The following is a 17680-nucleotide window of genomic DNA, read 5'->3' on the forward strand; positions in this document are numbered from 1 at the left end:
TTAAATATTTTCTGCCAATTTCACTGGATTACATGATATTTTCAAGCTTTGTAGACTTTCAGAATACAGCTTCAAAACAGCAGTAGTAAACGTAAAATGTTGCTTATTAACCTTTTCACAGCAAAATATGATAAACCATCTAGAGGTGCAAGACTTCCCAAATTCGGTTTCAGTGCTTACAGCTACTTTGATTATCTGAATTTGGAAAATTTCACAGACTTCTGTCTCTTCAAATTCTTCCATAATGCAAAAGTTTTAAAACAGATTCATTTGTGTTTATTTTTGTTACTCTGCTGTTTGGTGTTTTCATCTAGTAAAGAGCTTGTGTTCTCCTTGCCCCGTTCCTGGGTAGAATTAGTGATCACAGTTTAACCTTAAATTAGTCATGTCATTCCCATGAAGACCTTTTCTGTTTTTCAAAGAAAAACAGGAGTGCATATTCACACACCTTTTCTGTATGTAAGAAAACAAATTATCCATTATCTGAATTGTGTTCTGAGGAACTTTAATTCCATGTGTGTTTCCTGTGTTGTTATGGCTTATCACCCGGGTAAACTGGCTGCAGGCAGTCACAGAGATGAGCTAAGAACTGCCCTCCTGTGTTTTTTCAGGAAAATTTAATATTATACATTGTTGAGAAAAATTACTAAAAGCTATTATGAAATGCTTGTAGAACGATCATGACATTCTGCAATGTGTTATCAGTTTAAATATATAGTACAATGCATTTTTATTAGTGAAAATGCTCCCAGATGTGGCTAATAACCGAAATTATTTCAAATACGTAAAATTCAGAAAGTGGATGCATAAGAACCAAGGTGGCTGCAGTATTCCAGAGCTTGAATATATACACAGGGGCCTATGGCATAGAAGCAAATAGTTTTAAATGGTTTGAAACTTTAGACAGTAAAATTTTGTTTCACATAGTTAAGAGCTCTTTTCAGTCGTAAACGCTGCCATCCTATTGCAAGAGATAAACATCTTTTCCCACTCAGAGTAGTTCTGTAAAATGCAGGGCAAGCACAGCCCAACTGAATACATTGTAGTTCCATTTCCAAGTCGGATCTGCTGTTTGGTGCAGGATCAGCTGAAGCTGGACATGTAAATATACCAATTACAGTGTCTAGAGGAACACAAGCAGGCACCACGTAATTCCTGTCAAGGTACAAAATGCAAGAAGCTGCTGAGAAAAATCTCACTAACCCCTCACTGCATCGCAGAGTGGGGATTGATAGAAACCAGCTGGCTCACTCCTCCTGCCTTCAAAACCCCACTGGACATATATTTATATGATATCGTCTCTCAAATTGTTCTAGTTTGCTGCTGACAAATAATTTAGATTTAGTTGAAATTTCAAAATCTGTAGAAGTCCAAAGACTAAAATATAAACTAATAAAAGGTAGAAATTAAAAACCTCTCCAAATCAAAAGCAATCTAAAAATTTGATGCAATCCTGATAAACAAATTAGGATTTTCATACCAGATGTTTCTCCTGTATTGCTCAGAAATGTGTGTCAAATATCCAACAAATTTCTTTTTCAAGTAGCTTAAGAATTTTGCCTAATGTAATTAATTTCCTTCTAATAACACACTGGTTACCTGACTAAAATTTTAAGCCTGACTGGAAGCCTGATTTCAGGGAAATCAATCGAATATTTGCCATTACACACAGGCAGCACTTTGAAACCTCCCTCTTTTTTTACAAGACCAGATATTTATAAATGTGTTACTGTCACCCAGTTGTTATCTTTAGTTGTTATCTAGATTTACAAGCCCATATCAAAACTGAGAAAAACAGAAGCATCAGCACCAGTGGAGAAAATTGTTCCTGACTACAGGACCTATTGCAATTACCAGAGCAAATATACTATGGGAGTTGCAGCCTAGTCTGTGTTTGTTTGTGTGATTTTTAATCTGCCTTTTTAAATTCAGCTGAATTGACCTGTTGGAAGATCTGGTTTTTTTTCAGTTTTGACTGCAAATGCCAGGATGTGGAGGAAATGCAGGATGTAGAGGAAGTCAGGTGTTAACCATGGTGGTAAAAGTATCCGTGCACACTTGTAGTTTTGTCTGTGGTCATAATATCAGGAAGTCAGTGAGAAAACTATTGCAACTGGAATAATGTAAATATTTTCTAGAGTCTACAGCCTTTCTGTGCTTTGCTTTTTGCAAGTATTACATAGAAATAGTGCCCAGATTTTTGGTGAAAGTTGCTTGTACCCTAAAAGTAGAAATCAGGGCTCTAGAACTAAGGGCTGCACATTCCAGTGTGTTGTGATAGAAGAGTGTGATGTTATCTTATGAAAAGAAGTTATCAGTCATAGCTAAAATGTAAAAAGTCATGAAATAACTAATCAGTACTAAACAGTTAATAGAGCATTGGATTAGCCAAATTATATTCTATTTCTTTAAACTTTTTTGTTAACTTTAATGCATTTTTAATATGGTTTTGGTTGTACACAACCCAGTTTCCCATTGCTCTTGTTCTAATTTTTACATTCCCATATGTGAATTGGTGCAGTTGTATTTATTTCAGTTTATATTAAAATAAATCTTTCAATATATTAAAATTACTAGCTTATGTCAGCTAAAGATACATAAAGGGGACATATAAAAGGGCAACTATGAAGTTAGAGCTGTGTTGTTATCCACTTTGCATTATCACCAAGAACCCCACCTGTAGTATTCTCTCAATTAACCAGAGGAAAACACATAAAATGTGATAGAAATTACTTCACTTTCTTTACCAACTACGAGAAGTTTCCCGTGGCCCTGAGCTGCCTCAGGAGGGCTGGGAGCTCTCCTGGGCCTGCAAACTGCAGTGCTTCGTTTGCTTGGCTCTCCCAGCACACAGGTTCTGCTGTACCACTGTACAGAGACTGTTTGTTACAAAGAGATCTGTGACCAGCCTCTTAAAGGATCTGATACGTTACATTCAGCTCCATCCCAGCAGCCATATTATTGGTAGGATTGGTAGTATTCCAGATTTCCATCTCTGACAATAATCAAACAACCTGTTTGATAGATGACAGTGCAGTGCATTGGCATAAGCCTAAAGACATACTTTTCTCTTGATCTTGAAACGAATGGAAGATTTCGTTCCACTCAATCATTTGATAACAGCTTCAGTCTTTTAGCCTTTGGGAATGTTCCACTTTTCAATTTTTCTGCTACAGTTTGCTTTTATATGTATTGTCATGAAATTTTGATGAGCTCCACAGAATGCATAAGCAATCTGTAGCAGAAAGTATGGACCCCTTTAAAGTCTGGAAAACAGCTGGTCTATGAATTGCTGATGTTTGAAAACATGCATTTCAGCTAATGGGCTTAAACAAGGACCTTGTTCAAGCAGGGGAGAGTAAAATGTTCACTTTAAGGAAGCAGAGTAACACAGAAGAGATTTCTTCCATAGGTTTATAGAGCTAGAGGGCTCGGGAAAAGGTCAGTGGGCTTTTAAGATTAGACCCTGGACTGGGTAGCAGAAGCTGCATGTGCAAGTAAAGGAGTTGCAGCTCTTCCATTCTTTTTTTATTTTATTTTTTGCATTAAGTTTGTGTAATTTCGTGATTGGCAGACTCAGTTTGACAGCCTTTTTTGATTCTGCATTGTATTTATGATAATTTCTGCTCTTTGTGGTACTGTTCTCTCCTATTGTTTGTAACATAAAAGTGGCTGTGTAACATTGAACTTAGCAGGAAATTTTTAAACTGCCTTGAAAACCGTGTAGTTAAACCAGCACAGGGCTTGGCTGTACCCATAGGGGTGTGTTCTAAAATGTATATGGAAAACCTGTTCCTGGTAAAGGATTTGCTATGCTTTTTGCTCTGACTGAAACAATTATGGCTATTCCAAGCACTTAAAGCAGTAAAGAAACCTTTTCTTTCTTTGCGTGGAATATCTGTGACTTCAGCTCTGTTGCAGCAAGGAACTGGAGAAACAGTACCAAAGTTGACTGAGATAATAATTGTTTTTTACCACACAAAATGAAACAAAGTAATTCTGCTGTTGTTAACTAGATCTTTTTGTGCCACCTTAATTCTCCCATGACTATCAAGGTATTCTTGATTCATATGTAAATGCAAATGTCAAAAAAAATTACAAAATGAGATTATACTTTTACTGTTAAATATATATTCACTATAAATAATGCTATCAGTTTTTAGTATAGAGATCTGGGTCTGTGGTTTTAATATGGGTCAGAAAAACTTAGAATAAACCTCCATTTATATCTTTCATATGGAAATATAAATTTGCACATATATTTGAAAAGTAATAGCTAACTATTTTTCAAGTTGAGTATCCCGAATTGGGTGTATTCTCCTGTATTGGACTCTTAAGCCCATGTATTGAGTAGAAGAGAGATAGAAACATTACTCCTACATTGATATGTTATGATAGATAAGTCATTCTGACTTGAAAGTCAGGAAGAGATTAATGGTGGAACAGGAATTTCATTTTTCTTTACGTCCAGTATTTATTACCAACGTTATGAAACTATATCTTAAAGTAAAAGCACATGGATTTGCAGAAGCAGTAGTTATTATCTGGCATTTTTTTAAGTAAACTCAAGCCATGGATAGGCATCATAACAAAACTTTTACTGATTGCAGTAGAGCCAGACTTCTACAAATGGCATGTATTTGTTTCTTTCCTAATATGGGTCTTTCAACTCTTGAGCAAACTTTTCCTAATGAATCACAGGGTTAGATAGCTTTTCCACTAGTCAGTAACTTAACTCCTCCACAGCTGTGCAGTATTTTTGCTTTCAACAGCAACTACTTAGATTATTAATGATAGTTTGCCATAGTTGATCCCTAAGTCAATAGGAATCGAAAAGCCGTATTTTGACTGTATGTTGAAAAGAGCCAATGCTATACTTCTCAACCATTACTTTCTCATGGTGATTACATCTCTGTGTTGTTGAGAGTGTATTTCAGTCAAATACCATGCACAGAGAGTGGAAATTATTTTTTTTCATGTAGAAATCTATGTTAATGAAGCAAATATGGCACAGTCTGACAGGGATCAAATCAGACTCGTTTGTACAATGCCACCTGTAGATCGCAGCACACGTGATTCCACTAGATGATGTATGTATAATTCTTTAGGAATCCACTGACAGAGGCTGGTTTGGGGTGCAGCTGCCAGGCAGCTCTTAAGGGGAAAACAAAGAAAGAAACCATCCAACTGTGACAGGTCTGGTGTTGGAAAAGAGTAAACTCAAGGAAGCGTGTGCTATAACTGGCAGTTCTGCTTGCTCAGCTCAGTTCAGCTGAAAACATCCATAAATGCATAGCTGAAGTTTGGACAAGAAGACAATATAATAGGTTGTGATCCAAAATATTCAATATTTACAGTGCTGTATACAGACTGAAATATTCTGTGTTTTCCTGCATCACTCAAAAGGTGATGCACCTGCATTCTCATTTTGGAATCCAGGTAGTTTATTGGGGAAATAATTTGTACAAAACTAATGTTTGTTAAATTTTGTCATATATGGATAAGGATGCCCCAAAGAAAATTGTATCACAGACACCAAAAGGTGAACAACTGATGTGAAGAGGAAGAAAGGGAAAAAGTATTTTTATAGTGGCAGTTATACATTTTAATTGAGCCCTAGTAGGAGAAAAATGTCTGTATTTTATGCATGCAAGATTATCAGTTACAATGATTAGTACAAAGTCAGGAAACATGGGTTCTCTTGTTTTTGTCTCACACAGTTGCCTAACAGTGGCTACTTGCACATTTTTGCATCACCTGAAGTTATGTAGAAATGGAAGTACCATACATATGCTATGGGGCTTAGGCTTAAGTATTGCCCTTTTTGAAGGTAATTGCAATGTCCCTTGAGTACTTGTCAGCACTTTTAGAAAATTGTCTCTGGGTCGTCTGCAGATCCTATCTGAACAGGACAGTGTACAGATACCTACTTGTGTTTATGAAATATTTTGTTATATAGGAAGGAAAAAGTCTTATTTTGGCAAAGATAGATATTTATTACATTTCTGATGTTAAACAGTTCTGAATAATTTCTTCAATAATTTCTCACTGTAATTATGATAAATATATCTTCTATCACTTGATCATTTTCTGCTTAAATGATACAGCCATTGGAACTCATCACATTCTCTTAAATAATCTGCTTGGATCAGAGCTAGGCAGTTCATCTCTGTACTAAATTAGGGGGTCTGAAAAATCCTACTTTTGGTCTGGTTTGGTCTAATGATAGCTCACTGATTTTGATATAGACCAGTTTTGCTTCCAGTGTTCCTTCTGGATGAAAGTGCCCTTTCATAAGTTCTCATTGGAGTGTGTCCTTGAAGAATATTATTAAAATAGAGGAATTCAAATTCAAGACACTGGATTACTTAGCTAAAAATTAACAGAGCATGATTTCCGTGAAATATGTGGTAATAGCTTCCTAGAAAGATGTGGTAATTTTTTTTTGCTTTAATTTAGTTGAATGACATTAATCTTCAGTAATATAGACTGAATTTTCCAAGTCCCATAAGGATCCAGTCAGACCTGAAGGCATATTAAATAATTTTAGTTTGCTATTTATAATCGAGTAGCCTGGGCACCAGTTTGCTAATGTGAACATTCTGATTGAAATTGGTTTATAATAATCTCAAAGCTTGGCTTTATTAATAGCTGTATTATTTTCATTGCTCAACTTAAAAGGCATTTAAAGGGACAACTATAAGTGGCCTAGGATTCTTGCCATTTACTAAGGCTACTCTCAAAATTGATGTAACGTTTGATTTCCTTTGAACTAATAAATATTTTCTATGGAGTCCAATACCAATTCACCCAAATATATGGCTGTTACACTGCTAGTAAGGTAGGAAAACATACCAGACTGTTTGTCTTTTACACCCTCATAAGAAAATGTCCTTCCTGGCTGCTGAAACAGATGCTCAGACAGAATGCTCAGCACTTGGAAACCCAGTGCCAGTGCTGCAGGGGAGGCAGGATCCACAGCAGAGCAAGAGACTCAAAGCACCTGTGTACCTGCTTCCATTGTTAAGTGAAAGGAAGGAGGAAAGCCAGGCCTTTGTAGCTGGTCTGTAGTGTGAAAGGAGGATTCCTTGCAGGGAAGAGGCTTTCCATGTGTTTCCCATTGTGGTTTTCTCCACAGTTCTTATGTTGTCCCTGACGAGGTAGATGGTAGTATTTCTTTCCTGAATGGTCTTTCTGGAATCATAATTTGGACATGAGAAAGTTTCTTTTTTTCTGACTTGTATACAGTATTTTAGAGTGCTCGAAGGAAATGGCTTGCCCTCGAAATTATATACCTTGTTATTTGGTTTTGATTCTCAGTCTTTGTTGAAAGAATGGCTTTTTGTCACCAGTTAGTTTGAAAGTACTTGTATTTGTATACAGTTCAGGTTTTGATTAGTAGCAATATTTGTAGGCAGAGCACTGAGTTTTGTCACACTTGCAGTTCACGCGTGGTCAGAGATGGGCTTAGTACACGGCAGAGGTTTCTTTGTGTGCTGTGTTATTGCATTGCCTGGGTAAGATGGTGCTAAACTAATGCAGGCAATAGTGCTGGATGGGGAATTCAGCTGGGATGAATCTCACTTTGGGGACAGGTATTTGTCCCTGGCCTTTTGTAAAGGTAACACTCCAGCGTTTTGTGGTAGCATTGCAAAGTGACATGACTGTGATGACTTCAGGGCTTCTCAGGTCCAGTTTCCTCACACAACCAAACGTAAAGGAGTGCTGCTGAGGAAGATCTTGTGCTGGCCTATCCCACAGTGTAAGTCTGTCTCTTGTTGCAAGGAAGCACTAAAAAGCAAGTCTCATTATTTGAATCGTTATGTGCTGGATTTACATAGCTGATTCCCTAAATCCTTGTAAAATTTCACCAATAAGCACTCAAGGACTGCTTGGATTTCTACATATCATCTTGCACATTATGTGCAGTCCCCAGGCTGCCCAGGCTCTTCCTAAGGAAATAAATTAGCATGGAGAACTTAAAGTTGGTTTTGAAAGCTGGTGAAAGTTGCCCTTTCCAATTGTGTCGGTACTGGCTGCACTCTCAGGATTCAGTTATCCTTTCTGTTTTGCTTCAGAATTTCTGTCAGGGAGAACAACTCTTGTTTTCACAAGAAGCTACACAAGCACTGGATGGAATCAGTCTGTTCTCCACTGCCTTCTTCCCTGGACTAGATCTGCATTTTCTCCCAAACCCGTCTGCTTGATGGTCAGCTAGAGAGCCTGAACATTGCCCTCTTCAGAGTTCATATAGAGCACTCCAAGGGCAAATCTCTGGTCACCATGCAGTGCTGGGCACATGTTAGATAAGAAACCAGACAGCTCTTGTGAGTGTTCCCACACACCTGGCATGTAAAACTCCCTGTTTGCCACTACACTGTTCACAGCTGTGCACACAAACACCCTCAGAAGGATGGCACCAGTTCACCTGAGCAGCTCTGGGACTGCAGCACAGTTTCACATACAACCTTCTCCAAATGGGATGTTGATTATAATTATATCCCCCCCCCCGAATATTTTCAGCTCTAGATAATATGTATGTTCATCTATAATAATTTCTGTTTAACAATCATGAACTTCTCTGTGTACTTCTTTTTACTGTAAACATTCATTTTTGATTGAAATATCAAATCCCACATGACATTTAAGGGTTATAATAAAATGTATAAAATTAGCACAGGTTATTAATGAAAAAAAGCTTCTTGTTAACAGGTGGTGATATTTTTTCTGTTTTGGAACACATTACCTGCTAGTAAGACAAATATCAAAATTCCAAGGTATCAAAATTGCCAAGAACAAGTCTGATCACCTTCTTTTTATAGTCTATAGCACCTCCCAGTGTCTATTGACCCATTTAAAAGGAAGCAAGCGGGTTTACCAAAGATGGAATTATTCATGCTAGGAAAATCCTTCAGGAAAATCCCACTGGTAATGGGGATATTCAGAAAGTGTTATTATTGGAGTGATGGAGATGAGTGGTGTTTGTTGATCCCTTTTGAAGTTATTGTGGTTAACAATGCCATGAAATGGTCATTTTTGCTGTTTTCATTTGTAGTTTTGAGTTGATCTATCCATGTTCTGACCGGGCGTAGTTTTGAAAGTCTGGATGCTGAAGGATTCTGTTTTTAACAGAATATGTGTTCTTTTAATAGAGGAAGACCTTTTAATAACTTCATCCTGGTTTTGTTCTTTGTTTTAAAAGCTAAATAACAGTCAAGAGAGTGTATTGATTGCATTGGTATTTTTATTGCTGTTTTTGGTGTGTTTTCATGAATCTGTGATTATCCACTTCTAACTTTTCAACACCAGTTGTAACAAAGAACTTTTTCCATTTGTATAAATGATGTCATGTGTTATGAAAGTTTTAGAGTGTGACAATTCACTGCTAGGATTGTTAACCTCTGTTATGCTTCTGCCATAAGAATTTTCACTATTAACTTTTAATAATCATGTTTCTAAATTACATACACCAGAAGGCTAACTTGGCCTTTCTGTCAGCTCATATCCAGAATTAAAAATTAAAAATAAAGTCAAAGGTCAAACAAGACAATTGAAATGCAGTTGCCAAATATAGTCATAGACAGTCAATTATGCAATGAAAGCAGTGTGCCACCCACGAAGAGTAACAGCCTTCATTTGCCTAAACTTCTGTTTTGATGAGAAAAGCATTCCAAAATATACTACTAGTTGATAGATCTTGTAGTGTGGAACAGTATAATTGTATGCTCTGAGATGTCTTGGTCTTCCTGAGCTTTAAGGAAGATGGAGGGGAAAACCAGCTTTGCTCTGTACTCCAGGATCCTAGAAATCTAAACCAATCTCTTTCAGACACTCAAACAATATAGAAAGCTGGAAGCTGTGAAGGGGGATATCTGGATTTAGGTTTTGTTTTGCAAGACTCACTGTATAGGGCATTAAATTTTCTACCAAATTCTCTTTGCCTATATGGAAATTGCTTCTTTAAGAGTCGTCTGAGCTCAGTGTTTTTCTGTCTAGCTACTGATTTCAGTTACTTTAGTTCATTTTCTATTAGTCAATATTCTATAATAAAATTATTTAATATTTGTAGCAGTAACACCATTCTTTTGAGGTTTGGAAGTTTTTTCCACTAATACTTTTTAAAGCTCTTTACAGAGGTGAATAATTCTTTTCATAGAGACACAGAGAGTCTGAAGAATTTTCCCAAAGTCTGTAAGCAAATTTCTTAAAAGTTTGGATTAGCCTCAAGTCTCTTGAGTCTCAGGTCAGGGCCACTTCAGCACATTTTCTTTGGGATGGAGCAATAACATGCTTAATGATACAACACTGAATTTTTTGAACATTCAGAAATTGTAAACAATTGAGGGGGGATAAGCTGTGGGGGAGAAGGGGCTGCAATTTATCTTTTAAATGTGTCCTGTAACTGCTTCCACAGTTGGCTGCTAAATTTGAGTGATGGTTCCATAAAAATGCACTGTTTCTCATTTCTGATAAATCTCAGTATTGAGAGAGTCAGAAAAACTTGAAGCCACAGTGGAATTACGAGGGTGTATCAAGGTCAAATGACTCAGTTTAAGGACAACGTGTTTAGACTCAGCTTAGGTGTTTTTCACTGCTCATACTGATTTTAGCTCAGTTTTGAAGCTCACCCTGGCAGACAGAGCCCTGTTGGTGTATATTAGCTTGTGAAGCTGCTGCCTGGGCCTGAGCCCAGAGGTTTGATTCTCTCCTCACAGAGCTTATGCAATCATTTTTGTTCAGAGGGAGAAGAAAGTGAGTATAAACTGCTACTGTCTGGCTTTCCAAATACTTTTCAGCTGGTAAATGCCTCAGAATAGACAAGGTGATGAAGAGTCAGGAGGTATATTCAGAAGTAATAAACAGTTTTAATTGTGCTTTGTGGCACCCCTGTCATCCTGTGTCAGTTGAGCATTGATCTGGACATGAGATCTGAAGAATCTCACTGCAGTGGTTCAGGACTTTATTCCCTGCTTTCTTCTCACTTCCACAAAGGGTACACTTACTGAAAAAGTCATTGGAATCTGTAAGACAAGTATAACTCAGCTGCTTCTGATATCTGAATCTTTGCTAAAACCCATCTTCATCCACAGCTGAGGCTGAAAACCTGGAATTTGTGATAAAGTATAGGCTGAGGTATAGGCAAAGAGACCTTCTACTAGTTGAAACCTGGGGGGTGGTTTGTACAACCAGTGCTAGACAAAGAACTGGAGAGGGAGAAGGGAAATCTGTTAATTAGGTCTGATTAATTGCTGTAGGAGAGAAAGTCATGCTTGGCACTGCAGGCTAGGTTTTGAGGGGATACATATATATTTCCATTTGAATTAAATCTCCTTCTGTTATAATTGAAAAGTGTAGCAGAGTACTAATGTGAAACAAGAGCACTTTCAGGTTAGGAAAGGTTTGTCTTCTCCTGACACCAAAATCTTATTTGAACAAACAACCTCCTGAAAAATCAAGACTGCAGTTGCAAAGACAGACTTTCTGTTTGTTTGGAACACACATAACTCTTAACTGAATCTGGTACATCAATACCTGCCTTGAAACATCTGACTTTCAGGAACTGAATCTTCTTTGTTCTCTATGTAATATGTATTTAATCAACAGAAACAAAATTTATATGGTGGCACAGCATACATAGTCCAGAATTTGTTTTATGCTAAGAAGCACATATAAATGCTATTGGAAATAATTCTGATTTCTAATCAAGTTTGAGTATTTAACCACTAAGATGCATTTAAAGTGTATTTTGCCATCAGTTAGGGTTTAGGTTTGAACAAAACTGAGTTAGAGTTCATTTAATATTGCTGAAAACTATGACTTGTTGGATTTTGGTCGAAATAGAAGTAGTTTTCCAAGATAAAAGTTTTAATCTAGATTTCAGCCATTTTGTGCCAAGATCTCACTAGATTACTTTTTCTACTTTTTTGTTGTTGTTGTTGTTGTTGGTTTTACCCACTAAAAAGAAGAGGAAATTGGCACTTTCTGGGTTTAGAGCACACATGGAATATGATAGGATCAGACATCTTAGCATTCAGGTTCCGGGAAGGCTTTTCTAGTAACTAAGAGACCCTTTGAAGTCTTTAAAATGAGATTCCAAAGGCAACAGAGCGTGGAAAGTCCTAAAGCATCATCCAGTCGTAGTTATAAATCCTCTTGGATATAGTCAAAATAAACTCTGATTTTTTGCTGCATTTTTTTCTGAACAAAATATGGCAAAATTAATAAACATAAACTGAAATGAAGGAAAGAGTAAACAGTGATAATGAGGGGTTATTTTTCTGTCAGAGATTGAGTTAACAAATTGCCATGTTATCTCCAAGACTTGTTCAGTCAATCTCACATTTTACAATCAAGAATTCAAAATCTGTTCTGTGTGCCCAATTAGATTCTTTTCCATGAACAAGATAAAAAATTATTTTTCAATATAAACCATCTGGTTTAGGCTTGGACAAGGTATAATAAGTTTTTGTCAAAGAGGAATTTTTCTATGAATAATGACAGATTTTTCTGGGTGACCTAATCTCTTGGCTGCTTCCTAATTCTTGCTTTAGTTTTTCAGCGTGTGACTCTCAGTTCTCACTCTGCCTTTTAGCTTTCAGATTGAAAGCAAAGCTGTCAGGTGCAAAGTGATTTCCTCTGCTTAGTGGAGATCACTGTCCTCTGATTTGATTAGTTCACTCTTGAGTTATCACCTTTATGTCCACCAGAAGGCTCTGCTGCTTTCTGAAATGTACACAGAACCATGTTCTTTGGGTACCTAACAAGGTCATCACTGTTGTAAACAGGATTCAGCAATTCCCTTTCACTGGGGCAGCACACACAGATTTCTTGAACTAAGCAGTTAACTTCTGATGTGTCTTGAAGCAAGTGAATGATAAATACAGATTAATTACAGTTGGTGAATGAGGATTTGGTTCAGCATTCAGTTATGTCATGAAATTTGAATCCACATACGTTTAATACAGTGGCTGTTAAGTTAAAACCTTAGGAAATTTTAACACTTTCATTATTTTTGCTGTTGCATTCATAGTATGTTATTATATATTTTTACTCAGTAATTAGAGAAGTTTGAAATGCAAAGACCCTAATTCCTCACCATCCTGGCATTCTGACATTCATAGTTCCAACTGATGAGAGAACCTCTGTGAATTTTGGCACTTGCCAAAGTGGTGATGAAGTTATCATTCTACAGACATTTCTCAGTGAAGTTTGCTTTTCACAATTTTCATGCTTCCCTCTTCATGGGCTGAAAGCAAATAGTTGATTCTGCCTATGAAACTGTCAGGGCAGCTTCCTTTATGAAGCTAAGTTATGATAGGTAAAAATATGATTTTTTCTTATTTTTATTTTAGTAGCACATATTAGTGAATTCAAAAGGGAAAAGAATTCCTTTTATTTATTATGTAAGTGGAAAATTAGGACAAAAGAAGAAGAAATGTCTTGGAGCAACACTTCTCATATCCATTGATTAGTTTGACTACTGCTGTTCTGGGATTGCACCCTAAGAAACAGGTCTGATCTACCTTTTACTAACTTTCAGAACTGGAAATCATGGAACAAGAATATTTGAACACACACATTAATACATCTTTGTCATGGGTATGATTTTAAAATCATGTTTTTCAGAGACCCTGGATAAAAATAGCCTTCTCCAAATGTTAAAAAGGGAAAGGCTGTTAGTCCAGGTGGGGATTTTTATTACTGTATTATTTTGGTTGGTTGGTTTTGGTTTTGCTTTTGTTTTGTTTGTTTGTTTCCCCCCTTATAAAATATTATTTTCTTTATAGGTATTTTAGTAGACAACCATAAGCACATCTTCAAAAAGGCTGCTTGCATCTTTTGTTGGGCGGAGGGTATGACAAAAAAAGTGTTTCTATAATAATACTACAACACTAATTTTTTTAGTTTCTCAGACAATCCAAGTTATAAGTGTTCACATTTTTCCAATTGTCTTTGTCTATTTTTGCCTATTCTACTTGTCCAGCAAAAGCATTTGGATGTTATTCTCTGGGACACAATAGATAAATTACAGTAAGAGACCTAAACTTAAGATGGTGGGAGACTTCCTACATACTTCAGTCAAATTTAGTGGAGCCAGTTCATCAAAACACACATCAGTCACCAGATAACCATTCAATTTTTGATTGGTTTTTCTCCTGATACTCGTTTAATTTACCAGAAAAAGGATTCGATTTTTTTTCGCTGCAGTACAAATGTAAGGGTTTAGTGACTCAAGTTTGCCTTTCTGGAATTTGTAATAGTTAGTTACCATCACTAAATAATCATAAAATGTAGTCTCTTGTAGTTTTCTGAACATCATTAGCACAAGATGATCTATTATTCTCTAGTGGTCTCACTACAGAGTGTTTCAAGGTGTCATTAATGTGCTTCAGCAGCATGAAATCCTGCAGAGAACTGAGAACCTTTACTTGAATTTAAAATAATGCTAAATTGCTCACACAGTTTTTACTTGAGCTTCATTCAAATAAAAAAAGGCACAAATGTATGTAATTATTCAGTTCATGTGCTGTCATAATTTCTTTAAGGTGTTTGTAAATAACAAAAGAAAAAATTGGGTACTGTGGATATTCACTGATCTACATTAATTTAGAAGAATCTGTTTCAATGCTCAGTAATGGATTTTTTTTCAGTGATTTTTGTGGGAACAACATTTCACTTCAAAACTAGCCCTATGGATCTGTGTTGTAGCAATGTCCTGAAACTCAAAGGGAGTCTTCTTGAATATGGACCAAATAACTTAGTTGGCTGCTGGCCATGTGTTGTCTTTCAGAGGAATATGGTTATTCACTATGTAATAGTGTAGGAAGAAAGGAGACATATGGAAACAAATTTTAAAAGAAACAGTCACATTAGTCAATGCAGTTTTAGCCACACAAGTTGCCAAGCACTTAATGTAGCCCTGAAGTAAAGAAATAAATGATGCAGCCCACTAGGCAGGCACTTATAGCATGGAAAGTGCTGTTCTTATAGAAAACAAGCAGGCAGCTTCAGCTAAAAGCTGAATCACACCAGCGGTTCTTGAAGGTTGAATTATTGCTTTCTTTTGCTGCTGCTGCTGTTATAAAAAGCACAGTACTACATACAACCTACATTAGAACTGTATTTAACAGCATCCTTGGAAATATGTTTGTCCTTTTATTTGTCCCTGGCCCGTTTTGCTTATGATTTTATTTTGAAATATGCAATATAATCCTATGTATTTTCCTGTTGTATCTTGATAAAGTAATGTCCTTTCAAGTAGATGCCATGTTTCTCTAAATAAACAATATATTTGCAACAACATGAAAGAAAATATGGCAAAATAGTGGCTGCAAAAATTGATGCCTTCAAGTGTAAATCAAAGATATAAAGGTATTTGTGTGAAAAACACAGATTAGTGCAACAATTATTTTTCCAGTCCAGAAATTGTATTGGGTAGAGCTTTGTAAAATATTATATGTCCATTCTCTCTAGATGAGTCATGGTTTTGGAAGAAAGGGGAGAGAATATTTTTTCAGCATCATGATCATTGTAATAATGAACTGCAGAAACTATAATAGATTTTGTTTCTGGCTTGGCAAACTATCTAAAAGATTTTGCAAGAGAGTTTACATAATTCTTTCCATTGAACTTTCTAGTATTGCATATGTTTTAATTGTTAACTCAAACAAACCATACCTTTAGGTAGTTTGTGGACTATATAAACGTGGTTTAATGTTTCAGAGGTATTTTATGAGCAAAGTTGGTGGTTATACATTTTCATACTTACAACCTTAGTTCACTTGTTAAAATAGGCTCTCTGTTTGCTAATAGTTTCCAGCTGTAACTAATACATTAGCAGATCTACAATGTAGTATTTAAAATGACGCATTTCAAAATCAATAACAAATGTCCTGCTGTACGATTAATTGGCAAACTTGTTCTACACAATGGTCAGTTCACTATACAAAATTCCTCTGAAATGACGATAAATCAAGGAATGGGAAACAATGATGTGTAGATTTCTAAAACCTTAGAAATAGGAAATGCAAAAGTATTACTTACTGTAGTTGTTGTTTGCTTCTCTTGTCCCTTTTACTTTGCCTCGCTTATCAATCCTCATATACCACTGAGTTCGACAGAAAAGTCTTCTCACTCTTACATCCCCCCCTTCCATATAATCATAGCTTCTGGTGTGTCGCTCAGGGCTGGAACAGTTCACATTTGTAGCCATTTGCTCTGGAGTCATGTCATTGCAAGCTAAAGATATAGTGCCCATTAGAAAGATAATGTAAAAGTATGATCTGTAGAGCAAAATTGGCAGGATCCATGTCAGTATCCATTTGTGCATTATAGTGCAGTGTTCTGGGTGTTCATGAACAACATAATGAAAATTAAATCTCAAGTAGACTGTTGCTCTTAGGTCACCGACCTGCCTTCTGTCTTTATGAGTTACAGATTCATTTAAATGAGATTGCTCCCTCTTCTAGAATTCTGATCGTTATTCCTTAATAGTTAATGGCGAAATAGAAGAGCTTCTTAAATATCTCTTCAGTCAGAATATCCTTTAAAGACACAAGTTATAAAAACCTCTGTTGTCGTGACCTTCTTTACTACTTGAATTTGCTGCTTGCACTGAAAATAAAAGATCTGTGAGAAAAGGTGCATGTGTAAGTCTTTATGCTCAATTGTTACAAACACGCAAGGTTACGTTATGCTAATGAAAAGTACTGCACACAAATGTATGACATCTGAGCTGATTTTTAACAATATGCAAATGTATATACAACAGATATCTCTCATACAACTTTTTACACAAACAGACATTTCCCCTGGTTGTAAATAGAGTTCTGTCTTCAGTTTTAAGTCCTTCCAAAAATCTCCTATTGATTCACTTCAGCTACTTTCTCATGCATGATAAAATTCTCCATGTTACTTCAAAGCTATATAGTCACTACTAGCACAGTCTATCATTTAACTTTTTGCTAGTTGAGATTTCAAAACAGACCTCATAGCTTTAGCCCTGTATTTTCATTCCTACCCTTTTCAGATTATTCGTAGAAATCGTTTTCTTAATTCTTTTTTTAGCATCGAGCGTATACAAATGAAAATAAAAGCTATTAGCTGTTAGAAACTGTTCTTGTAAAGGACAGATAACTTACTTGTTCCTGTTGATAAGAGCTGGATGCCCAAGTACTCCATTTCTGTTGTCTGCTTTTTGCAACATGAGACACTCTACTGTAGCTACAAACTTTCTCAGCTTAGAAAGGCTCCACCAGAGTTGTAATTGTTTCCATAAATCAACAGGCTGGAGCGATGGTGTGTATGTGCTTGTGCGTGCGCGTGCATGTGTGTGTTGAGCCTGTTGTTCAGTCCTTTTCGATAAATACCTTTGCTGACCTCACTTGGAAGCAATTAGAATTTAACCAGTCAGCTGTCAGTTGAGTGCACGAACAAAAGTAAAAGGAGACTTGCATTGTATCGTGTCCAATGGTCATCAGAGGGAGCTATGTACATAGTTTATGCTTTAAATCTCCAAGAATCTACTTTCTAAAAACATATAGTTCGTGGTGCCTGGATAGAACTGCTTAGTGTGCTAGCCAGTGTTTCTGTGCTTTGGTTTAGGTCAGTATTTTGCTGTCCTTAAAAAATTCCTCCTCCTCTCTTTTGTACTCACATGCTTATCTCAGTTTGCTTTCAG

At 36.4% G+C, this 17680-nt stretch overlaps 1 protein-coding gene across 2 annotated transcripts in view; it reads right to left on the reverse strand.

The window, feature by feature from the left end:
- The window catches only part of FGF7 (fibroblast growth factor 7), a 28043-nt gene extending 10726 nt beyond the window's left edge, over nucleotides 1-17317 (reverse strand). The window contains exons 1-2 of one of the 2 annotated variants that reach the window (XM_027644568.1): nucleotides 17142-17317; nucleotides 16045-16239 (exon numbers count right to left, since the gene is read on the reverse strand). In XM_027644568.1, the coding sequence (XP_027500369.1) occupies nucleotides 16045-16239; nucleotides 17142-17181 (235 nt within the window). In that variant the 5' untranslated portion in view covers nucleotides 17182-17317. Of the gene's footprint in view, nucleotides 1-16044; nucleotides 16630-17141 lie in introns of both variants that reach the window. The other variant, XM_027644569.1, reaches the window with a different exon arrangement.
- Between the last annotated feature and the right edge of the window lie 363 nt (nucleotides 17318-17680).

This window comes from Corapipo altera, unplaced genomic scaffold (genome assembly GCF_003945725.1).
Source record: "Corapipo altera isolate COAL_440 unplaced genomic scaffold, ASM394572v1 50, whole genome shotgun sequence".
In the NCBI taxonomy this organism is placed as follows: Eukaryota; Metazoa; Chordata; class Aves; order Passeriformes; family Pipridae; genus Corapipo; species Corapipo altera.